The sequence below is a fragment of the Pseudophryne corroboree genome, chromosome 10, assembly GCF_028390025.1.
Source record: "Pseudophryne corroboree isolate aPseCor3 chromosome 10, aPseCor3.hap2, whole genome shotgun sequence".
Taxonomy (NCBI): domain Eukaryota; kingdom Metazoa; phylum Chordata; class Amphibia; order Anura; family Myobatrachidae; genus Pseudophryne; species Pseudophryne corroboree.
The window spans coordinates 140,471,627-140,494,391 of record NC_086453.1 but is presented as its reverse complement, the minus strand read 5'-3'; the positions used below and the strand labels follow the sequence as shown (position 1 = coordinate 140,494,391).

Sequence of the window (22,765 nt, the reverse complement as noted above, 5' to 3'; positions counted from 1 at the left end):
ATATATATCTGCGCTTGCAAATTTATTAGACAATATCACCGAAATGTATGACGACACATTCAGGTACACTGGGAAAGAGTTACAAGCCTACAAAACAGAACTGGTTCAGCATAGGATGATTCTCAATTACCTCACAGCTGTGACAGGCGGGTATTGTGTTACCCTAGCAACTCAATATGGAATAAAGTGCTGCACGTACATTACAAACAGCACGGAGGACCCAGCCGAGGTCATAGACCAAAAGATGGATGACATTTTACAATTAAAGTGGGAGTTTCGAAGGAAACACAATCTCACACTCGCTGCTGTGGGTAATGAGCTGACCAGTTGGGTGTCATGGTTGAACCCACGAAATTGGTTCTCGGGCTTAGGAGAATGGGCCCAAGGTATTATTATGGATGTAGGGAAATTTCTTTTGTGTATTCTGGGAGTCGTCATATTGGTTGGCCTGATATTTAGATGCGTTCGGGTTTTAGCGAAGCGTAAAAGTAATACCAGGGTGATGAGTCTGAGGAGCGAGGACACTGTACTAACAACAACTAATTTGATTTATGACCCAACGATAGAGACAATGTTGTGATGAAAATGTGAATCCACGGTCCGTTTCTTTCACCCGTTTCTCCTTTGTTTTCCTCCAAGGTACAAAGACATCCGCTTGGAAGAAGAATTTGACAACCTCTTTTATACAGACCATTGATGAACTATGCTACAAGCCCCAATTTCCTTAGTGACTTTAACTTTTACGATAGCCCAACACTTTAGAGACTGTAACTTTATGGACAATGGAACAACTTTTGCTCGTTATTTATAGCAAAAGCACAGAGAGACATCAGACAACATGTACATCAAGACAAGACATCAGACAAGACCTCAATCGGCGAATGCATATTAAACTCACATAGTTTACGACTGCATTTATAATAATGGCTTCTTATCTTCATTTCTACAACCTTCAGGTAATGACACACATAGTCGATAGGGAATATAGACACAGATATCAGCACTCACATATCCCCTCATTCATGTATCATCAACTAAATGTGCTCCCCCATTTGTTGCAACCAAAAGCCGAAAAGAGCTCGGTAAAGTTTGACAGCCCATCCACAGACCCGTAATACGGGATAAGAAGGAATTCAAATGTATACTTCGCAATACCTCGAAGCTTGATTTAAAACACGTACGGCACGATGATACATGACACCTCAAACATGGATTCATACACACATGCTTCTACTATCTTACTAGGTCATACCTTTTTCCCACCTGCTCCTCTCTTTACCCAATCATAAAATTGTATTTACATTATGACATATATTTTTCTTTTTGAACTGTTTTAGGAAGTGGCAGTTATTGATGACTGCCAAAGGGTGGACTGCGTGTCTGCGCCGCTCGTGTTCTCCTCGTGGTCACGAGCGTACGCTACGCTAGTAGCGTAGCATTACGGTAGTTGGCCGCCTATAGCGTGCTCGACACCACGCGTTAAGTTGTGAGCGAGCGTGTCGCATGTGCGTCTCGACCACTGCTAAGCGTCTGCTACGCTAAGTGCGTACCCTTACGGTACCCCATACGCCAATTGCGTACTGAGTCTCTTACCCATTTTATAGTGAATGTAATAAGATAAATAGTTAGCTTTATCACCTCTAGAAGGTGAGAACTTTGGAGCCACCACAGGAGAGAAATCCTGGACTTGGGAGACAGGCTTATCTTCCGGTGCATGTGTAGGTGAGACCCAGACCACTTGTCTAACAGGTCCCATTGAAAAACTCTGGCATGGAACCTGCCAAACGGGATGGCCTCGTAGGCCGCCACCATCTTCCCCAGCACCCGAGTACATTGATGAATTGACACCCTTGCCGGTTTCAGAATCCCCTTGACCATGTTCTGTATTTCCAGAGTTTTTTCCATCGGGAGAAAAATTCTCTGCAGTTCCATGTCCAGAATCATGCCCAAGAACGACAGCCGTGTTGTCGGAATCAACTGTGACTTTGGAAAATTTAGGAGCCAACCATGTTGCTGCAGAACTGTCAGGGAGAGCGCAACGTTTTTTAGTAACTGATCCTTTGATCTCGCCTTTATGAGGAGATCGTCCAAGTACGGGATAACTGTGACACCCTGTTTGCGCAGGAGCACCATCATTTCCGCCATTACTTTGGTGAAAATCCTCGGGGCCGTGGAAAGACCAAACGGCAACGTCTGAAATTGGTAATGAGAATCCTGAACCGCAAACCACAGGTAAGCCTGATGTGGAGAATATATGAGGACATGTAGGTAAGCATCCTTTATGTCGACTGACACCATAAAATCCTCCCCTTCCAGACTGGAAATCACTGCTCGGAGAGATTCCATCTTGAATTTGAATCTTTTCAAATGTAGATTGAAGGATTTTAAATTCAGAATCGGTCTGACCGAGCCATCCGGCTTCGGGATCACGAACAGACTTGAATAAAACCCTTCTCCCCGATGTAACGGGGGTACTGTGACAATGACTTGCTGTTGACACAGTTTTTGTATTGTAGCGCAAACCACTTCCCTTTCCGGAAGAGAAGCTGGCAAGGTTGATTTAAAAAATCGGTGGGGAGGCACGTCTTGAAACTCCAGTTTGTATCCTTGGGCCACAATTTCCAGTACCCAAGGATCCAGGCCTGAGTGAGCCCAGACCAGACTGAAGAGTTGAAGACGCGCCCCCACCGGTGCGGACTCCCGTAGCGGAGTCCTAGCGTCATGCGGTGGACTTGGCAGAAGCCGGGGAGGACTTCTGCTCCTGGGAGCTTGCCACAGCCGGTGATCTTTTTCCCCTACCCTTACCTCTAGCAGCAAGGAAGGAGGACCCTCGTCCTTTTTTGAATTTACTAGACCGAAAGGACTGCATCTGATACGGAGGCGTTTTCTTTTGCTGTGGAGGGACAAAAGGTAGAAAAGACGACTTACCCGCGGTAGCTGTAGATACCAGGTCCGCGAGGCCCTCACCAAACAAAACACCACCTTTATACGGCAGCGCCTCCATAGCCCTCTTAGAGTCAGCATCACCATTCCATTGATGAGTCCATAATGCTCTCCTAGCCGAGATTGCCATGGCATTGGCCCTTGATCCCAAGAGTCCAATATCTCTCGCAGCCTCCCTTAGATAGACTGCCGCGTCCCTGATATGACCCAGGGTCAAAAGAACGCTATCCCTATCCACGGTGTCCAAGTCAGATGATAAGTTATCTGCCCACTTCTCAATTGCACTACTCACCCATGTCGATGCTACTGCAGGTCTGAGCAGTGTACCCGTAGTGACATAAATAGATTTCAAAGTAGTTTCCTGCTTACGATCCGCAGGATCTTTTAGGGCCGCCGTGTCAGGGGACGGAAGCGCCACCTTTTTGGACAGCCGTGCTAGAGCCTTGTCCACACTGGTGGTCGACTCCCACCTTTTCCTATCCTCAGAGGGAAACGGGTATGCCATAATAATTCTCTTGGGAATCAGCAACTTTTTGTCAGGAACTTCCCAAGCCTTTTCAAAAAGGAGTGTTCAGTTCATGAGAGGGAGGAAACGTTACCGGAGCTTTCTTTCCCTTAAACATACAGACCCTTGTCTCAGGAACAGCAGGGTCTTCCGAGATATGCAACACTTCTTTTATTGCCACAATCATGTACTGAATGCTCTTAGCCAGTTTAGGATTCAACCTGGCATCACCATAGTCGATACTGGAATCCGAATCTGTGTCGGTATCAGTGTCTGCTAATTGGGTAAACGGCCATTTCTGTGACCCTGAGAGAGCCTGCGTTTGGAATAAAGCATGGATTGTCTCCATGTTTGGTTGTGAGCCTCAGATTTATATAATCTCTTATTTAATGAAGCCACATTTGCATTCAAGGCACTCGACATATTTACCCAATCAGCAGTCGGCGGTGCCGACAGATTCACTCCCTCACACTGCTCTGTCTCTACTCCAACCTCCTCCTGGGAAGAGCCTTCAGTCTCAGACATGTCGACACACTCGTACCGACTCCACTATCACACCGGGCTATAGGGGACAGACCCACAAGAAGGCCTATTAGAGAAACACAGAGGGAGTTTGCCAGCTCACACCCAGCGCCTATCCCAGTCTGAAAGCACATTATATATATATATATATATATATATAATGCCCCCGACCCGACAGCGCTTTTAATGACAATAATCAACACCAATTTTGCTGTGCCCCCCCCATTTAGCACCCTGTTACTTGTCACAGAAGTGGAAGAGGTCAGGGCCAGCGTCTCATGCTGCTTCACTGTGGAGATAAAATGGCGCTTATTAGAGCTGGGAGAACCAAGCCCCGCCCCCATACTGGCGCGCTTATGTCCCGCTATTTATTTATACTGGCAGGGGTAGTATACAGTGCCCCTGCACTGTATGTACTTTTGCCAGGTATATCTAAAGTCTTATTGCTGCCCAGGGCGCCCCCCCCCAAGCCGTGCCGTTGGTGTGTGGGAGCAATGCGCGACCGCTGCACGGTACCTCCGAGACTGATGTCTTCTGCCGCCTTCACTGAAGTCTTCTTTGCTTCGGTTACTCACCCGGCTTCTCTCTTCTGGCTCAGTTAGGGGGACGGTGGCGCGGCTATACCAAGTGATCAGACCCTCTGGAGCTAATGGTGTCCAGTAGCCTAAGAAGCAGAGCCTTTAACTCACAGAAGTAGGTCTGCTTCTCTCCCCTCAGTCCCACGAAGCAGGGAGCCTGTTGCCAGCAGTGCTCCCTGAAAATAATAAACCTAACAAAGTATTTTTTAGAGAAACTTGTAGAGCTCCCCTAGTGTGTCTCCAGTCTCTCTGGGCACAGAATCTAACTGAGGTCTGGAGGAGGGGCATAGAGGGAGGAGCCAGTTCACACCCATTTAAAGTCTTAAAGTGCCCATGTCTCCTGCGGATCCCGTCTATACCCCATGGTCCTTTTGGAGTCCCCAGCAACCTCTAGGACGAAGGAGAAAAAATAAACATGTATTCGCACTTTGGGAATCGAACCCGGGACTCTAAGCATTTGAAGCGGCACACCTCACCCCTCGGACCTGACAGCTCATGATAGATGCACAAGCTCATGGTTACATGTTCTGTAAGCAGTGATCCCTTCGCACTGGTTTTTGTGTAGGGGACTTGGACGCTCATATTGGACGCTTCAGCATACTGTATCCCTATCTTTAATGGATCATAGTTTGTAAGACGTTCTACAGTGGCTGAGCAACACGTGAGGACTGCTGAAACCGGAAATCTGTGAGCGGTGCGGGAGAGTACACTGCAGCTCTGAGGGTGCCGTGGAGAACAGTGTGAAAAGGAGGCTGTGATGCGGAGCAGACGGAAGGAGTGATCACTGCTGCTGCGTGCGAGTGTCTGTGGGAGCCGCTGTACGGTGCTGGTAGCAGGTGGAAGTGCATGTGAGGGAGCCGCTTAGCATTGCCAAACAGGCAGTAGGAGTGTGTGCAGGGGGAGCCATAGAGCAGTAGGAGTAAGAGAGTGGGTGTGTGTCAACTGGGGATCTGCTGACCCTCAGGAGCGTGAGGGTGTGTGTGTTTGTGTGTGTGTGTGTGTAACTGGGGTTCCATTGACTCACTGGTATGTGAGTGTCTGTGCTGCATAAAAGATAAAGAGTAGGGGTGTGTAGCTGGCGAGAGGTCTAATCTCATCACAAATAAGTATTACCTCACCTAAATTATTCTATAAGTGACTGTTTTCTTTCTTTTTGTTTCTGTCCTTCTGTATCTCCCCTTGTCCTAGATTGTATTATAAATTACTGTTCTGTTGTTGAATATTGTTTCTCTTCACAGCTAGGCTATAGTACCGTATCGTATTGCATAGACTGTGCCCTTTACTGTATTTTATTTGTACTTTAATTTGTACTTAATTTATCCTCTATTTACTGTCCTTTATTGTACCTTATATATTGTCCTTATTTATAGTTGTTCCCCTCTTTATTTTCTGAGGGTAACAGGGAATTAGCACTAATTAAAAATGGGGGTGGCCGCAATTGAGAATCTCACTCAGTGCGTGTCGTGCATGATGTATGCGCACCTGGCACAACAGTCCGAGTGTGAGTACATCCGAGATGTGGGCGAATGGCCGCCCTGGAAGCCCAGGTAACTGATCTAGAGCGGACTGTTACGCGACTGAGGAGTATTCACAATCTCAAGCAAAGTTTAGATAGAACAGTGGAGGAGTTGCAGGGAGGGGGGGATCACTGGTAGATGAGGATGATCAGGTAGACAGCTGGGTCACGGTTAGAAGGAAGAAGAAGAGGGAGAGGGGGAGACAGGACATCTCCGATCTGCCAAACCCCAACAAATCTGCCCGATTGGACGAAGATTCGGAGGATTGCAGTGAGGAAATGACGGAACAGGAGGAGACTGTTCCCTCTAGCAACCAGAAAAGCGTTCCCCTGGTACAAATGGGAAAAAAGTTAGTGAGGTACCTAGTCAGATTGTGGTGGTAGGGAATTCTATTATCAGGAGGACAGACAGGGCAATCTGCTACCGGGACCATGATCACCTTACAGTCTGTTGTCTTCTGGGTGCTCGGGTACGGCACATCACGGTCCGGGTAGATTGTTGGGAGGGGCTGGTAAAGACCCGGCGGTCTTGGTGCATGTTGGCACCAATGACAAAGTTAGTGGTCGGTGGGATGTCCTTAAAAAAAAAAAAACACTATAGGAAATTAGGCAAGAAACCTAAGGCAAGGACATCTAGGGTAATATTCTCTGAACTATTACCAGTGCCTCTCACTAGCCCAGGGAGGCCGAGGGAGGTAAATGTGTGGTTTAGAGACTGGTGTAGGAAGTTAGGGTTTGTGTTCTTGGAACACTGGGCGGACTTCTCGGTCAGGCGCCGTCTTTTTTGTTGCGATGGATTGCACATGAATGAGGAAGGGGCTGCGGTGCTGGGGGGCAGGATGGTTAGAAGGTTGGAGGAGTTTTTAAACTAGGAACGGGGGGGGGAGGATTTAGCTAGAAGATACTGGTCAAACAGTGAGAACAGTAAGGATGGGGGTAGTGAACAATTTGAGGGTGAAGAAGGGCGGAGCGAAAGATCAGTCGGCAAGGGTATTTGCATGGGTATTGATAACAGAAATACTGACAAGTATTACCCAAGATATTCCCAATTTATCACCGAATGACGAATATGGCTCAACAATACGGTATACAGAAAATAATGTCCTTAGCATAAGGAAAGATGCTAACATCAGGGGGGGGGAGTTTAGAAAGACTTAATAGGTCAAATAGAGATAGTAGTGAGGAAGGCTGTATTGTTAAGTATGATGGGGGTGGAAAGGGAGGGAGGAGAATAACAGTCTGTATGGGTAATTCTAGAAAGGCACTTGCAAATGTAGATAAGATACCATTAAAACAAACGGGCAAGGGAAATATTAAGCTAAAATGTATGCTTGCGAACGCAAGAAGCCTATCAGGTAAAATGGGGGAATTGGAATGGCTTGTATCAAAATCTCATTATGATATTATAGGTATTACGGAAACATGGTGGGACGACTCTCACGACTGGGTTGCGAATTTGGAGGGATAGTCTCTTTTCAGGAGGGATAGGGCTACCAAAAGGGGAGGAGGGGTATGTCTCTTTGTTAAACCATCTCTAAAACCAAACATAATAGATGGTATTTACAAGGGAACTGGAGATAACGTGGAGTCACTATGGGTTGAGATCCCAAGTGGGGGTGGGGGCACAGAAGCAAAGAAACTAATCATTGGCACATGCTACAAGCAACCAAATATTAGCGTACATGACGAGAAACAACTCTTACTGCAAATTGAAAAAGCTGCGGGAATGGGGGACATCCTAGTTTTATGGGATTTTAACTATCCGGATATAAATTGGAGTAACGATTCATGTGTAAAAACTAGGAGCAGCAGGTTCTTAAATACATTAAAGGATCAATACTTGACTCAATTAGTCGAGGACCCAACTAGAGGTAAAACTATTCTGGACCTAGTTATTACCAATAATGTGGACATTATATCAAACACTTAAGTTGGGGAGACCTTGGGAAACAGTTACCACTATATGATCACATTCAACATCAGTTTCAAGGAACATAGCTATAAGGGAACTAAAACATTTAACTTTAGAAAAGCTAACTTCAATATGCTGAGACAGGCACTAAACAACATAGACTGGGACTGGGTTTTGTTTCATGGTAAAGACACAACGGAAATGTGAAAAGAAAACAGAACGGCTGTGCTGTATGTCAGGAATTAATTGTAGTAAGAGAGCCAACATGTAGAATGCATAACATTATTTTTAATACATCATTAATTGAGTAATTAAAATAGTTTACAAACAACAATAAAATTCACAAATCACACCTCAAATGTCTCAGGATATGAATGTCTCTTATAGCATGAGCGTAAAACGGCTATAATGGATTTCAATTTAGGGAGCTCCGTATTCTCCAAAAAGCCGATAGTCACTGAAATTAGGATATTGTGGGTGACTAAAAAATAGATGGGTGCAGTCCCGAATGGTAATGCTTAATAGCACCAGGTGGAGTGAGCAGATGTTATTACCTCTCCAGTGGGCTGGTGGAAGCTGGGCGTCCCCGACTAGCAGTCCTGCAATGCCCACATCCACTAGGCAGCGGGGAGGAGATGAAGAAGACGCCTGGTTTAAATTGCTGACTGTAGCGGCGAGATGTGCAGCAGCCGCTTGTAGCAAAGACAACAGTCAGGTAGAGATCCGACTGGATCAGTTCAGGTTGCACCTGTAGAGACACCTGAGCAAGGTGTGTAAGAGTGTGGGATTCTGACGCTGAAATACTGAACAATTTTTTCCCCTCAGTATTCACCAGGGAGGATCAGACAGTGAAAATAGGATTTTGGTACTTACCAGGTAAATCCTTTTCTTTGAATCCATAGGGGGCACTGGAGTACTCTTGGGATATGGACGACTTTCGCAGGAACAAGGCACTGAATAATTAAATTTAGAACTCTCCTCCCCTCCATATCCCAGAGTACCTCAGTGCTTTTTACTGAGCCGAACAGGAGCTATAGAGAGGTTGACAATGGAGAATTACATATAACATAACGGACAACAATAAAGTTGACACATAATGTGACTGACAACTAAACAGTTGGCACTATAACCGCTAGAACTTGAAACTTTGAACCAGTCGGTGAGAATGTGTTACCATAAGATCCCCTGAACTTACCACAAACCAGATAAAACTGCTCTGGGTGGGCGTCCAGTGCCCCCTATGGATTCAAAGAAAAGGATTTACCTGGTAAGTACCAAAATCCTATTTTCTTTTTCATCCACTAGGGGTCACTGGAGTACTCTTGGGACGTACCAAAGCTTCCCCCGTGGGCGGGAGAGCAGTCTGGCACCAGTAACACTAGGCGGCCAAAGCTAGATGCTGATGCCGCAAACGTATCAAATTTGTAAAAGCGCACAAACGTGTGCACTGATGACCACGTAGCCGCCCGGCAAAGCTGCGTCGTAGAAGCCCCACGACCAGCTGCCCACGAAGTTCCTACAGAACGTGTGGAATGAGCGGTTACTGATGTGGGCGGCTGTAACCTCGCATGAAGGTAAGCCTGACGTATGGTCAGTTTAATCCATCTGAATAAGGTCTGCTTACAAGCTGGCCAACCCCTCTTGGCAGCATCATAGAGAACAAACAACGTATCCGTCTTACGAACTGTAGACGTTCGGGATACATAAACGCGTAATCCGCGTACTACATCCAAGGTTCCAGAATTTCCTGTCAACACAGGAACTACTATTGGTTGATTGATGTGAAAAGATGACACCACCTTTGGTAAGAAAGCGGGATTCGTCCGAAGTTCCGCTCTGTCATCATGAAACACCAAATACGGTGGCTTGCATGACAAGGCACCCAAATCTGAAACACGCCTCGCCGAAGCTAAGGCTAGTAGAAAAATTGTTTTCCAAGTGAGAAACTTAAAATCCACTTGTTGTAAGGGTTCAAAATATGAAGACTGTAAGAAATCTAAAACCAGATTCAAGTCCCATGGCGCTATAGGTGGAATGAATGGAGGCTGTACTCTGAGGACACCTTGCAGAAAAGTGTGTACCGACGGCAATAAAGCCAATCGCCTTTGAAAGTAAATTGACAACGCAGATACCTGCACCTTTAGTGTAGATAAACGCAGTCCTCCATCTAACCCCGTCTGTAGAAAAAACAAAAGACGGGATAGCTTGAAAGATGATGTCGGAAACTTCCGATCTTCACACCAAACTATATATGCACGCCAAATTCTGTAATAATGAGCTGCCGTAACCGGCTTCCTAGCTTGTAACATGGTTTGTATAACCGATTATGGAATGCCCTCTCTTCTTAAGAGGGCGGTCTCAACAGCCACCCGTCAAACGCAGCCACGCTAAATCGGGATAAAGGAACGGACCCTGTTGTAACAGGTCCGTACGTAGTGGGAGCGGCCAAGGATCGTCTGCGAGTAGTCCTCGGAGATCCGAGAACCAAGCTCTCTGCGGCCAATGAGGCGCCACTAGTATGACTGTGACGGACTCTCTTTTGATCCGTTTTAGCAACAGAGGGAGCAGCGGAAACGGTGGAAACAGATACACGAGGCTGTATGGCCACGCGATGGTTAGAGCATCCACCGCCACTGCCTTTGGATCTCGCGTTCTGGACACATACTGGGGCGTTTGGTGATTGTGGCGAGATGCCATCAGGTCCACCTGAGGGTAGCCCCACCTTTGGACCAACATGTGAAACACTTCTGGATTTAACGCCCATTCTCCTGGATGAAAATCCCGACGGCTGAGATAATCCGCCTCCCAGTTGTCCACTCCCGGAATGAACACTGCCGACAATATCACTTGGTGACGCTCGGCCCAATTGAGGATTCGATCTACTTCGCGCATCGCCATGCGGCTTCTCGTTCCTCCTTGTTTGTTGATGTATGCGACCGCCGTCGCATTGTCTGACTGCACCTGAACAGTCTGAGACCGAAGCATGTGCACTGCTTGACGTAGCGCATTGTAAATTGCCCGGATTTCCAGTACATTTATAGACAGCAATCTTTCTTGATCCGTCCAGAGACCCTGGAGCTGACAATTTTGAACTACAGCTCCCCAACCTCTGAGGCTCGCATCCGTCGTTAGAATTATCCAATTCCAGGCGCCGAACCGTTTCCCTGCGGTTAGATTGTGTACTTTGAGCCACCAGAGTAGAGACACTCTGGCCCGTGGTGACAACCTCACCCTGTGGTGAATCTGCAGATGCGAGCCCGACCACTGTGCGAGCACATCCAGTTGAAAAGGACGTGAGTGAAATCTCCCGAACTGAAGTGCTTCAAAAGCCGCCACCATTGTGCCTAAGAGGCGAATGCACAAATGTACCGAGACTGTGCGTGGCTTGAGCACTAATTGTACCAGATGACGAATGACCTGTACTTTCTGTTCTGGTAGGTAAATTCTTTGATTTACCGTATCGAGAATCATACCTAGGAATTGAAGTCGTTGAGACGGAATCAGGTGTGATTTCTTGAAGTTGACAATCCAACCGTGCTGAACCAGTACATTGTACGTTAGCAACGCATGTTGGAGGAGCATCTGGTGAGACGGAGCTTTGATGAGCAAATCATCCAAGTACAGAACTATTATCACTCCCAGGGATCTGAGATGAGCTATCATCACAGACATCACCTTGGTGAATACCCGAGGCGCTGACGAGAGGCCAAACGGTAGAGCCTGAAACTGATAATGGTTCTGCCGTATTGCAAACCGCAAGAACCTCTGATGAGGTGGCCAAATCGGAATGTGTAAAGTACGCATCCTTGAGATTCAGCGCAATCATGAATTCCTGTGGCTCTAAACCTGCAATAACTGACCGCAGAGATTCCATCTTGAATCTGTAGTAAGTGACGTACCGATTGAGACCCTTTAAGTTCAATATTGGCCTGACCGAGCCATCCGGCTTTGGTACCACAAATAGACTGGAATAAGAACCCTGACCTTGTTGGTGTACAGGGACCGGAATCAAAACTGCTGCATCCAGCAGAGACTGAATGGCAATCTGCAGAACCGCCCTCTTGTCGTCCGATACAGGCAGTCCTGTCTTGAAAAACCGCAGTGGAGGGAGACATTCCAACTCTATTTTGTAACCTTTTAACACTAAATTGCGGATCCACCCATCTGTGGACGTCTGGAGCCACGCCAATTGGAACGTCTGAAGGCGTGCTCCCACAATTGGAGATCCGAGATGGGCTGGGAGCCAGTCATGTCACTGGCTTGTCAGTGACCTTAGCGTCCTGACGACTGGTGTTGGTCTGTTGGAAACCCCGTCCTCGACCTCGTCTACCAGGCGTGGCTGTTCCTCTGCCACGCCGGCGAAAGGACTGAGGTCTAAAGGATTTGAACGCAGGTCCAGAGTATCTCCGTCTAGGTACTGTTGGAGGCAATGGTAAGAAAACAGACTTTCCTCCCGTGGCCTCAGAAATCCATTTGTCCAATTCAGGACCAAACAACTTCTCGCCACCGTAAGGTAACGCCTCTATACCTTTTTTGACCTCCGCTTGCCAAGACCGCAGCCAGAGTGCTCGTCGTGCTGTAACTAGCGAGGATGAAAGGCGAGAAGTGAGCCGACAGTAGAAGCTGTACATAGATAATCAGAAGCTTCCCAGATTTGATCAGCGAGAAGTATAAGGTGATCGTCACGTACGGCAGACTTGAGTTCTGTTATCCATACCATTAACGCCTTAGTTACCCAAATGCCAACCAACCCAGGTCTAAGCAACACTCCTGCTGCTGTATACATGGACTTTAGCATAGCTTCTATTTTACGGTCCGACGGGTCTTTAAGCGTAGTAGCAGTTGGTACTGGTATGGTTAATTTCTTTGTAAGTTTAGACACACAGACGAATCCACCAATGGCGGATTCTCCCATGTAGCTGTCACAGACTCTGGAAACGGGTAGACTTAAATCTGCAAGGTATAGAAAACCGTTTATCCGGATTATTTCGTGTTTCTAGTAACATCTTATTAAGATATTCCGAAACAGGAAAACACATTGGAGTTCTCTGTCATTTAGTAAAGACGACCTCATCATTTGTCAGCGGCTCCTCAGTTTCTGTAAACTTCAGAGACTGACGCACCGCTCTGATGAGATTATCAATGCCCGGGCTGTCAAAATCGTCACTATCTGACTGCTGGTCTACTTCGCCCTCCTCACCGTCATCTTGCGCAAAGAGGTCTGGCATAGAATCGTCACAATGCAACATAGCAGAAACTGGTAAATCATAAGACAAATGAAATGTATCCCTTCTACCCAAAGTGGACTTGGACTTTTGGCAAGGCTGAGACCCCTCCGGTAGTTCTAGCGGTCTCACCCTAGACTCAGATCTTGCCGCTTCCCGCTCTTGTCAAGCGGCGGCCAATTCTGATTGCAATCCAGCCATAACCTGTGTTAGCATAGCCCATGGAGGGTCCGGGGATGAAACCGGCTTTTTAACAGGAGCCGAACTTGTATTCGTAGCTGAATCCACAAAACATACTGTACATCTGGTAGATCCATCCGGTAACACAGTCTTACAGACATGGCAGTGAAACTGCTTTTTTGTTTTTGCTGGTGCCTTACTCATTATGCAGACAGACAACACAAAATACAAAGACAGACAACTTGCACGACTCAGTAAAATAAGGTGTGTCTCATATATATATATATATATATATATATATCTATCTATCTGGTCAAGTGCAGTGCACGCCAGTCTATATGAAATCTGATCCCAAATTCCCACTAACACCCCTGTGCCTTCTGTGGAGTAGAGATGTAGTACAGGAACGTCTGTAATCACAACAGGAAGAAACAGCATGGTTAAAATGGCCCCCCCATGCTACAGTATAAAACAAAGTGCAGATTATAATTTCCAATCAGATATAATCAGTGCTTATCCTGTTAAAAAAGGCTTAATAGCCTCTCTATCTAATAACACATGCAGCGTTCTGCTGCTGCTATGGGCACACTCTCCCCTCCTAGTGTGTGTGCTTCCCCCCCCCCCCCCCCGTACTCCGTGTACTCTATTACACGGAGCCGGGGATTAACTGCGGGGAGCTGCTGGAGGGAGCCGGGGAGCGATAGCGGGAGCCGGGGAGCACGCTGCATAGAGCCGTGGAGCGGCGGCTATGCATAGTGAAAGCGGCCGGCGCGGCTCTGAGCTGCGGGAGGCAGCACAGCGGCGGTGATCAGATAGCGGCGGCGGGCCATCACTTAGCGGCGATGTTCCTGGAAGCGGCGGCGGGCGGCTCGGCACTTCAACACAGTGTCCCCACACATCGGGGCGGCAGCGTGAGCTGACCGCCCCGTCCCCCAACATACCTGGATGCCTTGTAGTGAGGGCTATGACGGGGCTTCTTCTGCAAGCTCCGTCCAGCTTCTCCTGCAGGTAGTCCTGCACGTGGCTGTGAGGGAGCTCTTTTTAGAATGGCCCGACACGCCAGTAGCTGCTTGTAAGCAGCTTCCACTATCCCGGACCCACGCCTATTGGAAGGGGGGAAGGGATGTGGAAAATGTGTAAAAGAAAATCAAAAAATAAAAATACAAAGCATTGTTGCTACTATGAGCACAGAAAAAACACTGAGGTACTCTGGGATATGGAGGGGAGGAGAGTTCTAAATTTAATTATTCAGTGCCTTGTTCCTGCGGAAGTCGTCCATATCCCAAGAGTACTCCAGTGACCCCTAGTGGATGAAAAAGAAAGTAGTGCATAAAGATAGTGATGGTAATGACTCTTGGCTTAATGCTTGTTTAAGTGAGGAATTAGTCCTAGAGAGACTAAGTAACATAAAGATTAATAAATCACCAGGCCCAGATGATTTTCATCCGAGGGTTATTATGGAGCTTAGGTCGCAGCTAGCAAAACCCCTATACTTGATTTTCCATAGTTCAATTACATCAGGCATGGTACCAAAGGATTGGCGCATAGCTGAGATAGTGCCTTTATTTAAAGAGAGAACTAAAAATCATCCTGGGAACTATAGACCAGTTAGTATAACCTCTATACTGGGTAAAATATTGGAAGGAATTTTGAGGGATAACATAGAGGAGTATCTGCAGACTACTAAGATTATTAGCAAGAGTCAGCATCGGTTTGTAAGGGACAGATCAAGGAAGTGAGCGAGAATCTTGACCAGGAAAAAGCAGTGGATGTTGTGTATTTAGATTTTGCAAAAGCCTTCGATACAGTGCCTCACAAGAGACTGATCATCAAATTAAGGGAACTTGGCCTGGGATATACTATATGTACATGGATAGGTCCGTACTTGGCCCGATACTGTTCAATATATTTATCAATGATCTAGTAATAGGCCTGAAAAGCACAGTGTCAATCTTTGCAGATGATACTAAACTGTGTAAGGTAATTAATTCAGAAAGCAATGTGGAGTCTCTACAGAATGACTTATTTAACATGAAACCTGGGCGTCTAAATGGGGAATAAGGTTCACTATAGAAAAATGCAAAGTTATGCATTTTGGGACAGAAAAAAGGAACTTTTCCAACATAAAAACACCACGACTGAAACTACCATGGTGGGATGATTTATTCAGTCTGCATCAAGGTCGATCCTCCGTCCCTCAACCCCTCTCTAAAAATATTTAACCACTTGCTGGATGACTCTGTTGTAAGATTTCAATTGGCTCCTGGTAAGATTCAGAAAAATCTGTCAAAGGTAGAAGCGGCAGCATTAAAGAATCTTGCTCAGTATGAGGACATCATCATTAGGCCCACCGATAAGGGCGAGTGCGTCGTGGTCCAAGATATAAGCGACTACTGTATTGAAATTGAAAGACAACTTGCAGAGGTCGACGTTTACAGTAAATTACCATGTGACCCAACTAAGCGATATCAAGCAGAATTACGATCATTATTAGACATGACAGTGAAAGTTGGATTAATTTCCTCAGACCTACAGAAAATCCTGTACAGAGAGTTCCCCAAGGTTCCAGTTCTGTATACGCTGCCTAAACTGCATAAGAGCATAGATAGACCACCTGGGCGGCCTATCATTTCTGCTCGTGATTCATTGTACGAGACCATTGCTCAATTATTGGATTCTATCCAGCAGCCGCTACAGTTATTGAAAAAGTATTTTCTAAAGGACACTACCAGTTTCATTAAACTACTTATGGCTATCCAAACGTTACCAGAAGGTACTCTTATGTACTGCTTAGACGTATGTAGCTTATATACGTCCATCCCTAATAATGAGGGTTTGGCGTCAATGAGGCAATTCTTAAATAAGTTTTTGGATAGGTCTGTTTTCGATCATGCTTTGTTCATGCAGTTCCTTTAACTAACAATGTTTAGGAATTATTTTTTGTATGACAGTCAATACTTTCTGCAACTATGTGGTTGTGCCATGGGGTCGGCGGTGACCCCCACATACGCGAACGTGTTCATGTTCGGTATGGAAGAGCTTATGTTTCTTGATAGACCCGAAATAAGTCAATATATCTTAGCATATACCAGGTACATAGATGATATCTTCATTCTATGGACCAGGGGGGCGAAAAATTTTGATCAGTTGGTAGTGGAGGTGAATCAGATGGACACCACGATCAAGTACACTCATTCGAATAGCACTGAGGTCATGCAGTTTCTAGATGTGAAGGTTTTGATCAATAATGGACGCATTGAGACCGACATCTATTTCAAAGACGTAGATCGCAACACGTTCCTTTTGGCTGGTAGCCATCATCCCCTCACTCTGAAATGGGGGCTTCCCCTGTCGCAGATGAGGGTGGTGATGATTATGAGTGACATGTCCAAAATACCTGAGCGTTTGGATGTGTTAATCCAAATATTTCTTGCAAGAGGATATGATCCTGTGACACTTCAGCAACAAAAAAAGCAAGTACTTAGACTGGCCAGATCATAACTTTTGGAACCAACTATCCGTGAGGACAGTAAGGTCATTCCATGGGTAAGCACGTATACGTTGGCCAGCCCAATCATCAAACAAGCTACCAAGGTACATTGGCCCATAGTTAAATCTAATGAAGATTTGGTGTGTTTTAGCGATAGTAGACCTATGGCTACATTTAAGCGAGGCCGTAACTTACGGGATAGACTTGTGATAATGGATATCTCTGGTCGTGGTATCCCTAAACCCCCAAACATATACACTAAACCACCAGGCTGCTATAGTTGCCATAGTTGTGTCACAGGTCAATACATGACATCTTGCAGAAGCTTTAAACATCCTCATTCCAATAAGTTGTTTGATATTCGTCATGTGCTCACGAGTAAGACCACTCATGTGGTCTATGTGATTTATTGTCCTTGTGGTCTGTACTACGTGGGACAGACCACGCCCAAGTTTAGAGATCGTATGGCGCTTCATCGATTTAGTATTGACCTATCTTTAGCTGGAAGGACCATTGATCAGCCAGTGGCACGCCATTTTAAGGACAAAGGTCATCAGTTATCTGTACGGAGATACTTTATGATAGATCACATACCAGAATCCCCACGTGGTGGGGACCGTGGTAAGGCACTGCTTCTGGCTGAATCCAGATGGATATTTAGACTTAACACTATGGTGCCCCATGGCCTTAATGGAAAAATAAAATTGGAATAGTTTTGTGTGACTGTCCTTTTTTGAGTTTGTTGATTAGCTTTCTTTATCCCGTTTTCTTTATAAAGTATATATACTGTAATATTGTCGCTGTTATGTGTATTTTTAATCTGTATCTCATGAACTTGTGCATAGTTCTTTATGTACACACTTTAATGTTGTTTCAATTGTTTGTGTATGTTTAATTACTGTCGGGGACCTCACAATGGGGGTAATTCAGACCTGAACGTAGCAGCAAATTTGTTAGCAGTTGGGCAAAACCATGTGCACTGCAGGCGTGGCAGATATAACATTTGCGGAGAGAGTTAGATTTGGGTGGGTTATTTTGTTCCTGTGCAGAGTAAATAATGACTGCTTTATTTTTACACTGCAATTTAGATTTCAGTTTGAACACACCCCACCCAAATCTAACTCTCTCTGCACAGGTTAAATCTGCCACACCTGCAGTGAACATGGTTTTGCCCAAATGCTAACAAATTTGCTGCTACGATCAGGTCTGAATTACCCCCAATGTCCTTTGTTCTGACAGTGTGCCGTGGATTCCGGTCGCTATGGTGACCCCTGGTTTGGAGAGCAAGCCATGGTGCTGCTATGGTAACGTCCGGAAGCCTGCTCCCAGAAGTGCGTCATCTGAGCTGGATCCGGTCTTTCGGAGCGACTGGGAACGGAGAGCGTATTAATATGGGCAAGTGTTATGTATGTACAGTTTATACTGGTGTTTTCTTTAAGAAGGAGCGGACGCTACGAAACGTCAAATATGCCAACTTTATTTTATTGTATTACACCTCGTGAGTGCCGTTTATTCCCGTTTTTTTGACGTGTATGTGTGTGTGTGTGGGTGCAGTATGCTAAAAACACAGCAGGCTTTACAATTGCTGGTTAACACAAAAAGAGAAAACAAAAACATCGGCCAACCAACCAGAAATTATAGCTACTGTACCTTCTAATGTTTCTGGCACAGAATCAGTGTTTGAAGGATTGGTGCCATCACCACCACCACCACCACCGGAGTCTTCTTCCTCTTCATCAGAATCTCGACTCTCTTCACTATCTGTGCTTCCACAGCTCCTGAGCATAAATAACAAAAATATATAGTTTACTTGACTCCATTGAAACATGAGAATACACTCTGATTTACAGCAGCTATCCACTTTTGGACAATATGGTAGCGGTTCTTCCAGTAACACAGAGCTACCGTATGTCTCCATCCAGCTGCTGTAAAACTACACATTGCAGGATGCCCTGACACTATTTTAGGGATCCCGACCGCCGGTATACTGCAAGCCGGGCGAGCGCAAAAGAGCCCCTTGCGGGCCTGCTGCGCTCGCCATGCTGCAGGCACGGTGGCGCGCTACGCTATTTATTCTCCCTCCAGGTGTGTCGTGAACACCCCAAGAGGGAAAATAGTTGTCGTATGCTGGGTGTCGGGATTCCGGCGCTGGCATGCTGAGCACTGGGATCTCGACAACCGGCATATCAAGTGCCACCCATTAGGCACTATTTCACTAATAAGTGAGGTGAGGATTCAGCCTGCTACAGTAAATAAGGCAGCATTTTCTTTTCTAAAAAAGGATCACAAGGGCCTGCCACAGGGAAAGACTACACCAAAACCATCAACGCACTGACAACATTTCAATAGCTGATAGCAAGAACACACTGGCTGTTGAGGTTGACGCTTTAAGACAGTAAAACAAATTGGTCAACCTCTTAGAGCTGAGCGAAGGGCTGCCGTTACAGTAGTGGTCAATCCATACTGAAAAAAGCAGGGCCAAAACTAGAGGTGTGCGAGCGGTGCAGCTGCACAGGGCGCTTATGCTCTTTTGTGCACAGGGATAGGGGTAGGCTGCGGGGAGGGGGAACGTTAGGCACCACTGAGGACGGTTAGGGCCAGGCTGTGGAGGGGAAGGGGGGGGGGGTGTTAGGGTCAGGCTGTGGGAAGGGAGGGTTAGGGGGTAAGGGGTTAGGGTTACACTCCTTACCTACCAGGTGTCAGAATCCCGCGTGTTGGGATGCCACCGTCTGTATTCTGACCACCTGCATCCCAAGCGCCGGGATCCCGATACCATCCCACTTGCGAGCATGAGAAACAAAGTGTACTGGCAGCAAGCAGGATGCCAAGGAAAAATACCAACAAGATAGCTACTCTGAGCTATTAGAAAACAATAAGATGAGGGCGGAGGGATGTATTAAACAAGCCCAAGGCCAGGAACACAATGATAAATCACTATGTAACACCTATTCATGAGGTTAGGGCTCTTGGTTTTGATGCTTTTTAACAAGTACCTAAATGGATAAACCATGCAACAGAAACGTGAGAGTCCCCAGTAGCACAACAAAGATTATTAAAAATAGGTGTAGGACAGTCACAGTTAATAGCATCTAACTGTTATGACTTTCACAATAACTAGTTCTCAAATTTCATATATCCAACTTCTACCGTCTCTCCTCATTCCAACTGTTCTACACCATGCAACTACCCTGGCAACCACATAAATCAGGCAAATCACTTCTGAACAAGGAAAATCTAGTCACACACTCACCCAGGATTAGAAAATCTTTACCAACATCGAATATAGTCAAACATCCTGGCACACCTGATTTCACCAGTGCAAGTAGACTGTTAAACATAGGCATTAGATGGAAATCTCTAATGCCACATTGTCCACTACTGCCACACAATCAGCCACAACTAGGAATAACTTAGGCAAAGTCTTTAGCTGGGTACACACCGGCCGATATATTGGCCATTCAAGGATCAAATGCTCGCCCAGCTGGGGATCCTGACTGACATGTCAAGCATCCATTCAGTAAGCGTGTACAGTAACCTAGATCAGCCACTTGTACAGTGCAACGGCAGGTCAGCCAACTTGTTGATCATTTATGTACCCTGCCTTATACTCAAGACAAACAGCATACGTAACAGTCAATAGTTAGTATCTGTATAGCAAGGTAATTGTGTAACATCATCCGCATACTTTTTAACTGAGCCCTAAACCCCTTAAAATCAGACAAAACCCTTTAAGGTTTACACAAGATGGTACATGGTTCCTGTAAGGATACAAAGTATCTTTTCCTTAAGTTCAAATCTTTGCTGGAGAAACTGTGGTTCCAAGGGCTAATTCTTACATACGTGGTGGGAATGTCCAAGGATTGGCTCTTATTGGAATGATATTTTCTCCTTTTTGGGTAATATCTTAATTCCTCTATATCCAAAAACCCAGTACACGCATTACTTTGTAACCCACTGGAAAGGATTTCAAGATCGGGGAGCAAACTATGTAATTATATATTCAATTCTGACAAATTACTGATAGCAGCTAACTGGAAACAACCAGCTGCTCCACCCTTACAAGCGTAAATTAACACAATTTGGTTTGTAGCCTCAATGGAATATATTACTGCCTTGCTCCACAACTCAGTACACAAATTCTCTGAAGTATGGAGCCCTTGGTACCATTACTTTCAGAGACAATTGCCTTGCATCTTAGAGGCTCGTTCGCTAATCTCGCTGTCGGATCGGCTCTATAATTTCTTGTAACATCTGGATTGAGAACATTATTCTCATATTGATATAACTTCTTTATTTTCCTCTCCTTTTTTCCCCCTTTACCCAACCCCCCTTCCTCCTATTTTCTGATGTTATTTGTACTTCATCTGTTTTATATGTTTAAAAAATATAAAATCTAAGTGGATTTACCATCAGTTTTAGATTTGGTTGTAAAGTTCACTATGCAACATTTATTGGAATATACAATGCTATATTGTATTTGATGTTGTAAATGTTGTAATATCCACTATTTCAAAATAAAGAGAAAAAAAAAAAAAACAGACAAAACCCAACTCAATTCAAAAGGCATTAAGACTGGATTGAGATTATTTAAAATCACAGCCTTTCCAGCGTTATGCCAAAATTAATAAAATTAGTGCCATTAGATGCAAAACAAGACAATATAGTTTTTAATGTACAACACATTCATTTGCATGCGATTACATAAAAGGTCTTACAGACAGATTTATGTATACATAAATGAGGTGGCCCTCTGGTAAAATATGAGAGTAGTTCAATAAGTAAGGTAACAAGACCTCTCACGTGTGTAATGTTCTCTATTTCAGTCTAATTTCCTGCCAGGTCAGAGCAGGTAGACCACTGCTTCCCTCACGTCCATTACACTGCGCCTCATATCAGTCATACTGTCCCATCATCAGATGTAAGATGGAGGGGCTGGTGGAAACATGGTCACGCATTGAGGTGCATAGTGTGATCAGATTTCTAAATCTAAAGGCCACATCAGCAGCTAAAATAGGAATTTAATGCCTACCGGTAATTCCTTTTCTCCTAGTCCGTAGTGGATACTGGGGTTGTGTACTTTAGTACCATGGGGTATAGATTGGGTCCACTGGAGTCTGGCACTTTAAAACCTTTTAGTGTGTGTATGTGTGTGCTGGCTCCTCCCCTCTATGCCCCTCCTACCAGACTCATTCTTGGAAAACTGTGCCCGAGGAGACGGACATACCACGAGAGAAAGAATAAATACAACAGCGGTGAGGCAACAAGCCAATACACAACCATAACAGTAAGGAGGGCGCTAACCAGAACAGAGGAAAGCAACACCAACCCAACCAGGTTAGCACATCTATCCTGACAACATAAGGGGACCGCAACGTCAGTCCAACCAATTACACAGGTAAGCAGGATCGAAGCATAGAGGCGGGCGCTCAGTATCCACTACGGACTAGGAGAAAAGGAATTACTGGTAGGTATTATATTCCTATTTTCTCTTACATCCTAGTGGATACTGGGGTTCTGTACTTTAGTACCATGAGGAAGTCCCAAAGCTCCCAAACGGGTGGGAAAGTGCTGAGACCCCTGTAAAACCACCTGACCAAACTGAAGGTCATCCTTGGCCAAGGTATCGAACCTATAGAATTTAACAAACGTGTTCGAACCAGACCAAGTCGCAGCTCGGCACAATTGTAGGGCCGATACACCCCGGGCAACCGCCCAGGAAGATTCCATCGACCTCGTCGAGTGTGCCTGAATAGACATCGGAAAGGGCAGAGCCGCCGTTGTATAGTATAGGCCTGTTGAATGGTCAACCGGAGCCAGCGAGCAATAGACTGTTTAGAAGCCGGCCGACCAATTCTGGAGGCATCATAAAGGACAAACAGAGAGTCAGATTTCCG

The 22,765-nt window shown here is 45.6% G+C and overlaps 1 protein-coding gene across 2 annotated transcripts in view; it reads right to left on the bottom strand.

The window, feature by feature from the left end:
- Positions 1-22,765, bottom strand: part of PPP6R1 (protein phosphatase 6 regulatory subunit 1) — a 329,328-nt gene that overhangs the window by 82,624 nt on the left and 223,939 nt on the right. For both annotated transcript variants that reach the window (XM_063942823.1, XM_063942824.1), the window contains one exon: positions 18,522-18,649. In XM_063942823.1, the coding sequence (XP_063798893.1) occupies positions 18,522-18,649 (128 nt within the window). The remainder of the gene's footprint in view (positions 1-18,521; positions 18,650-22,765) is intronic.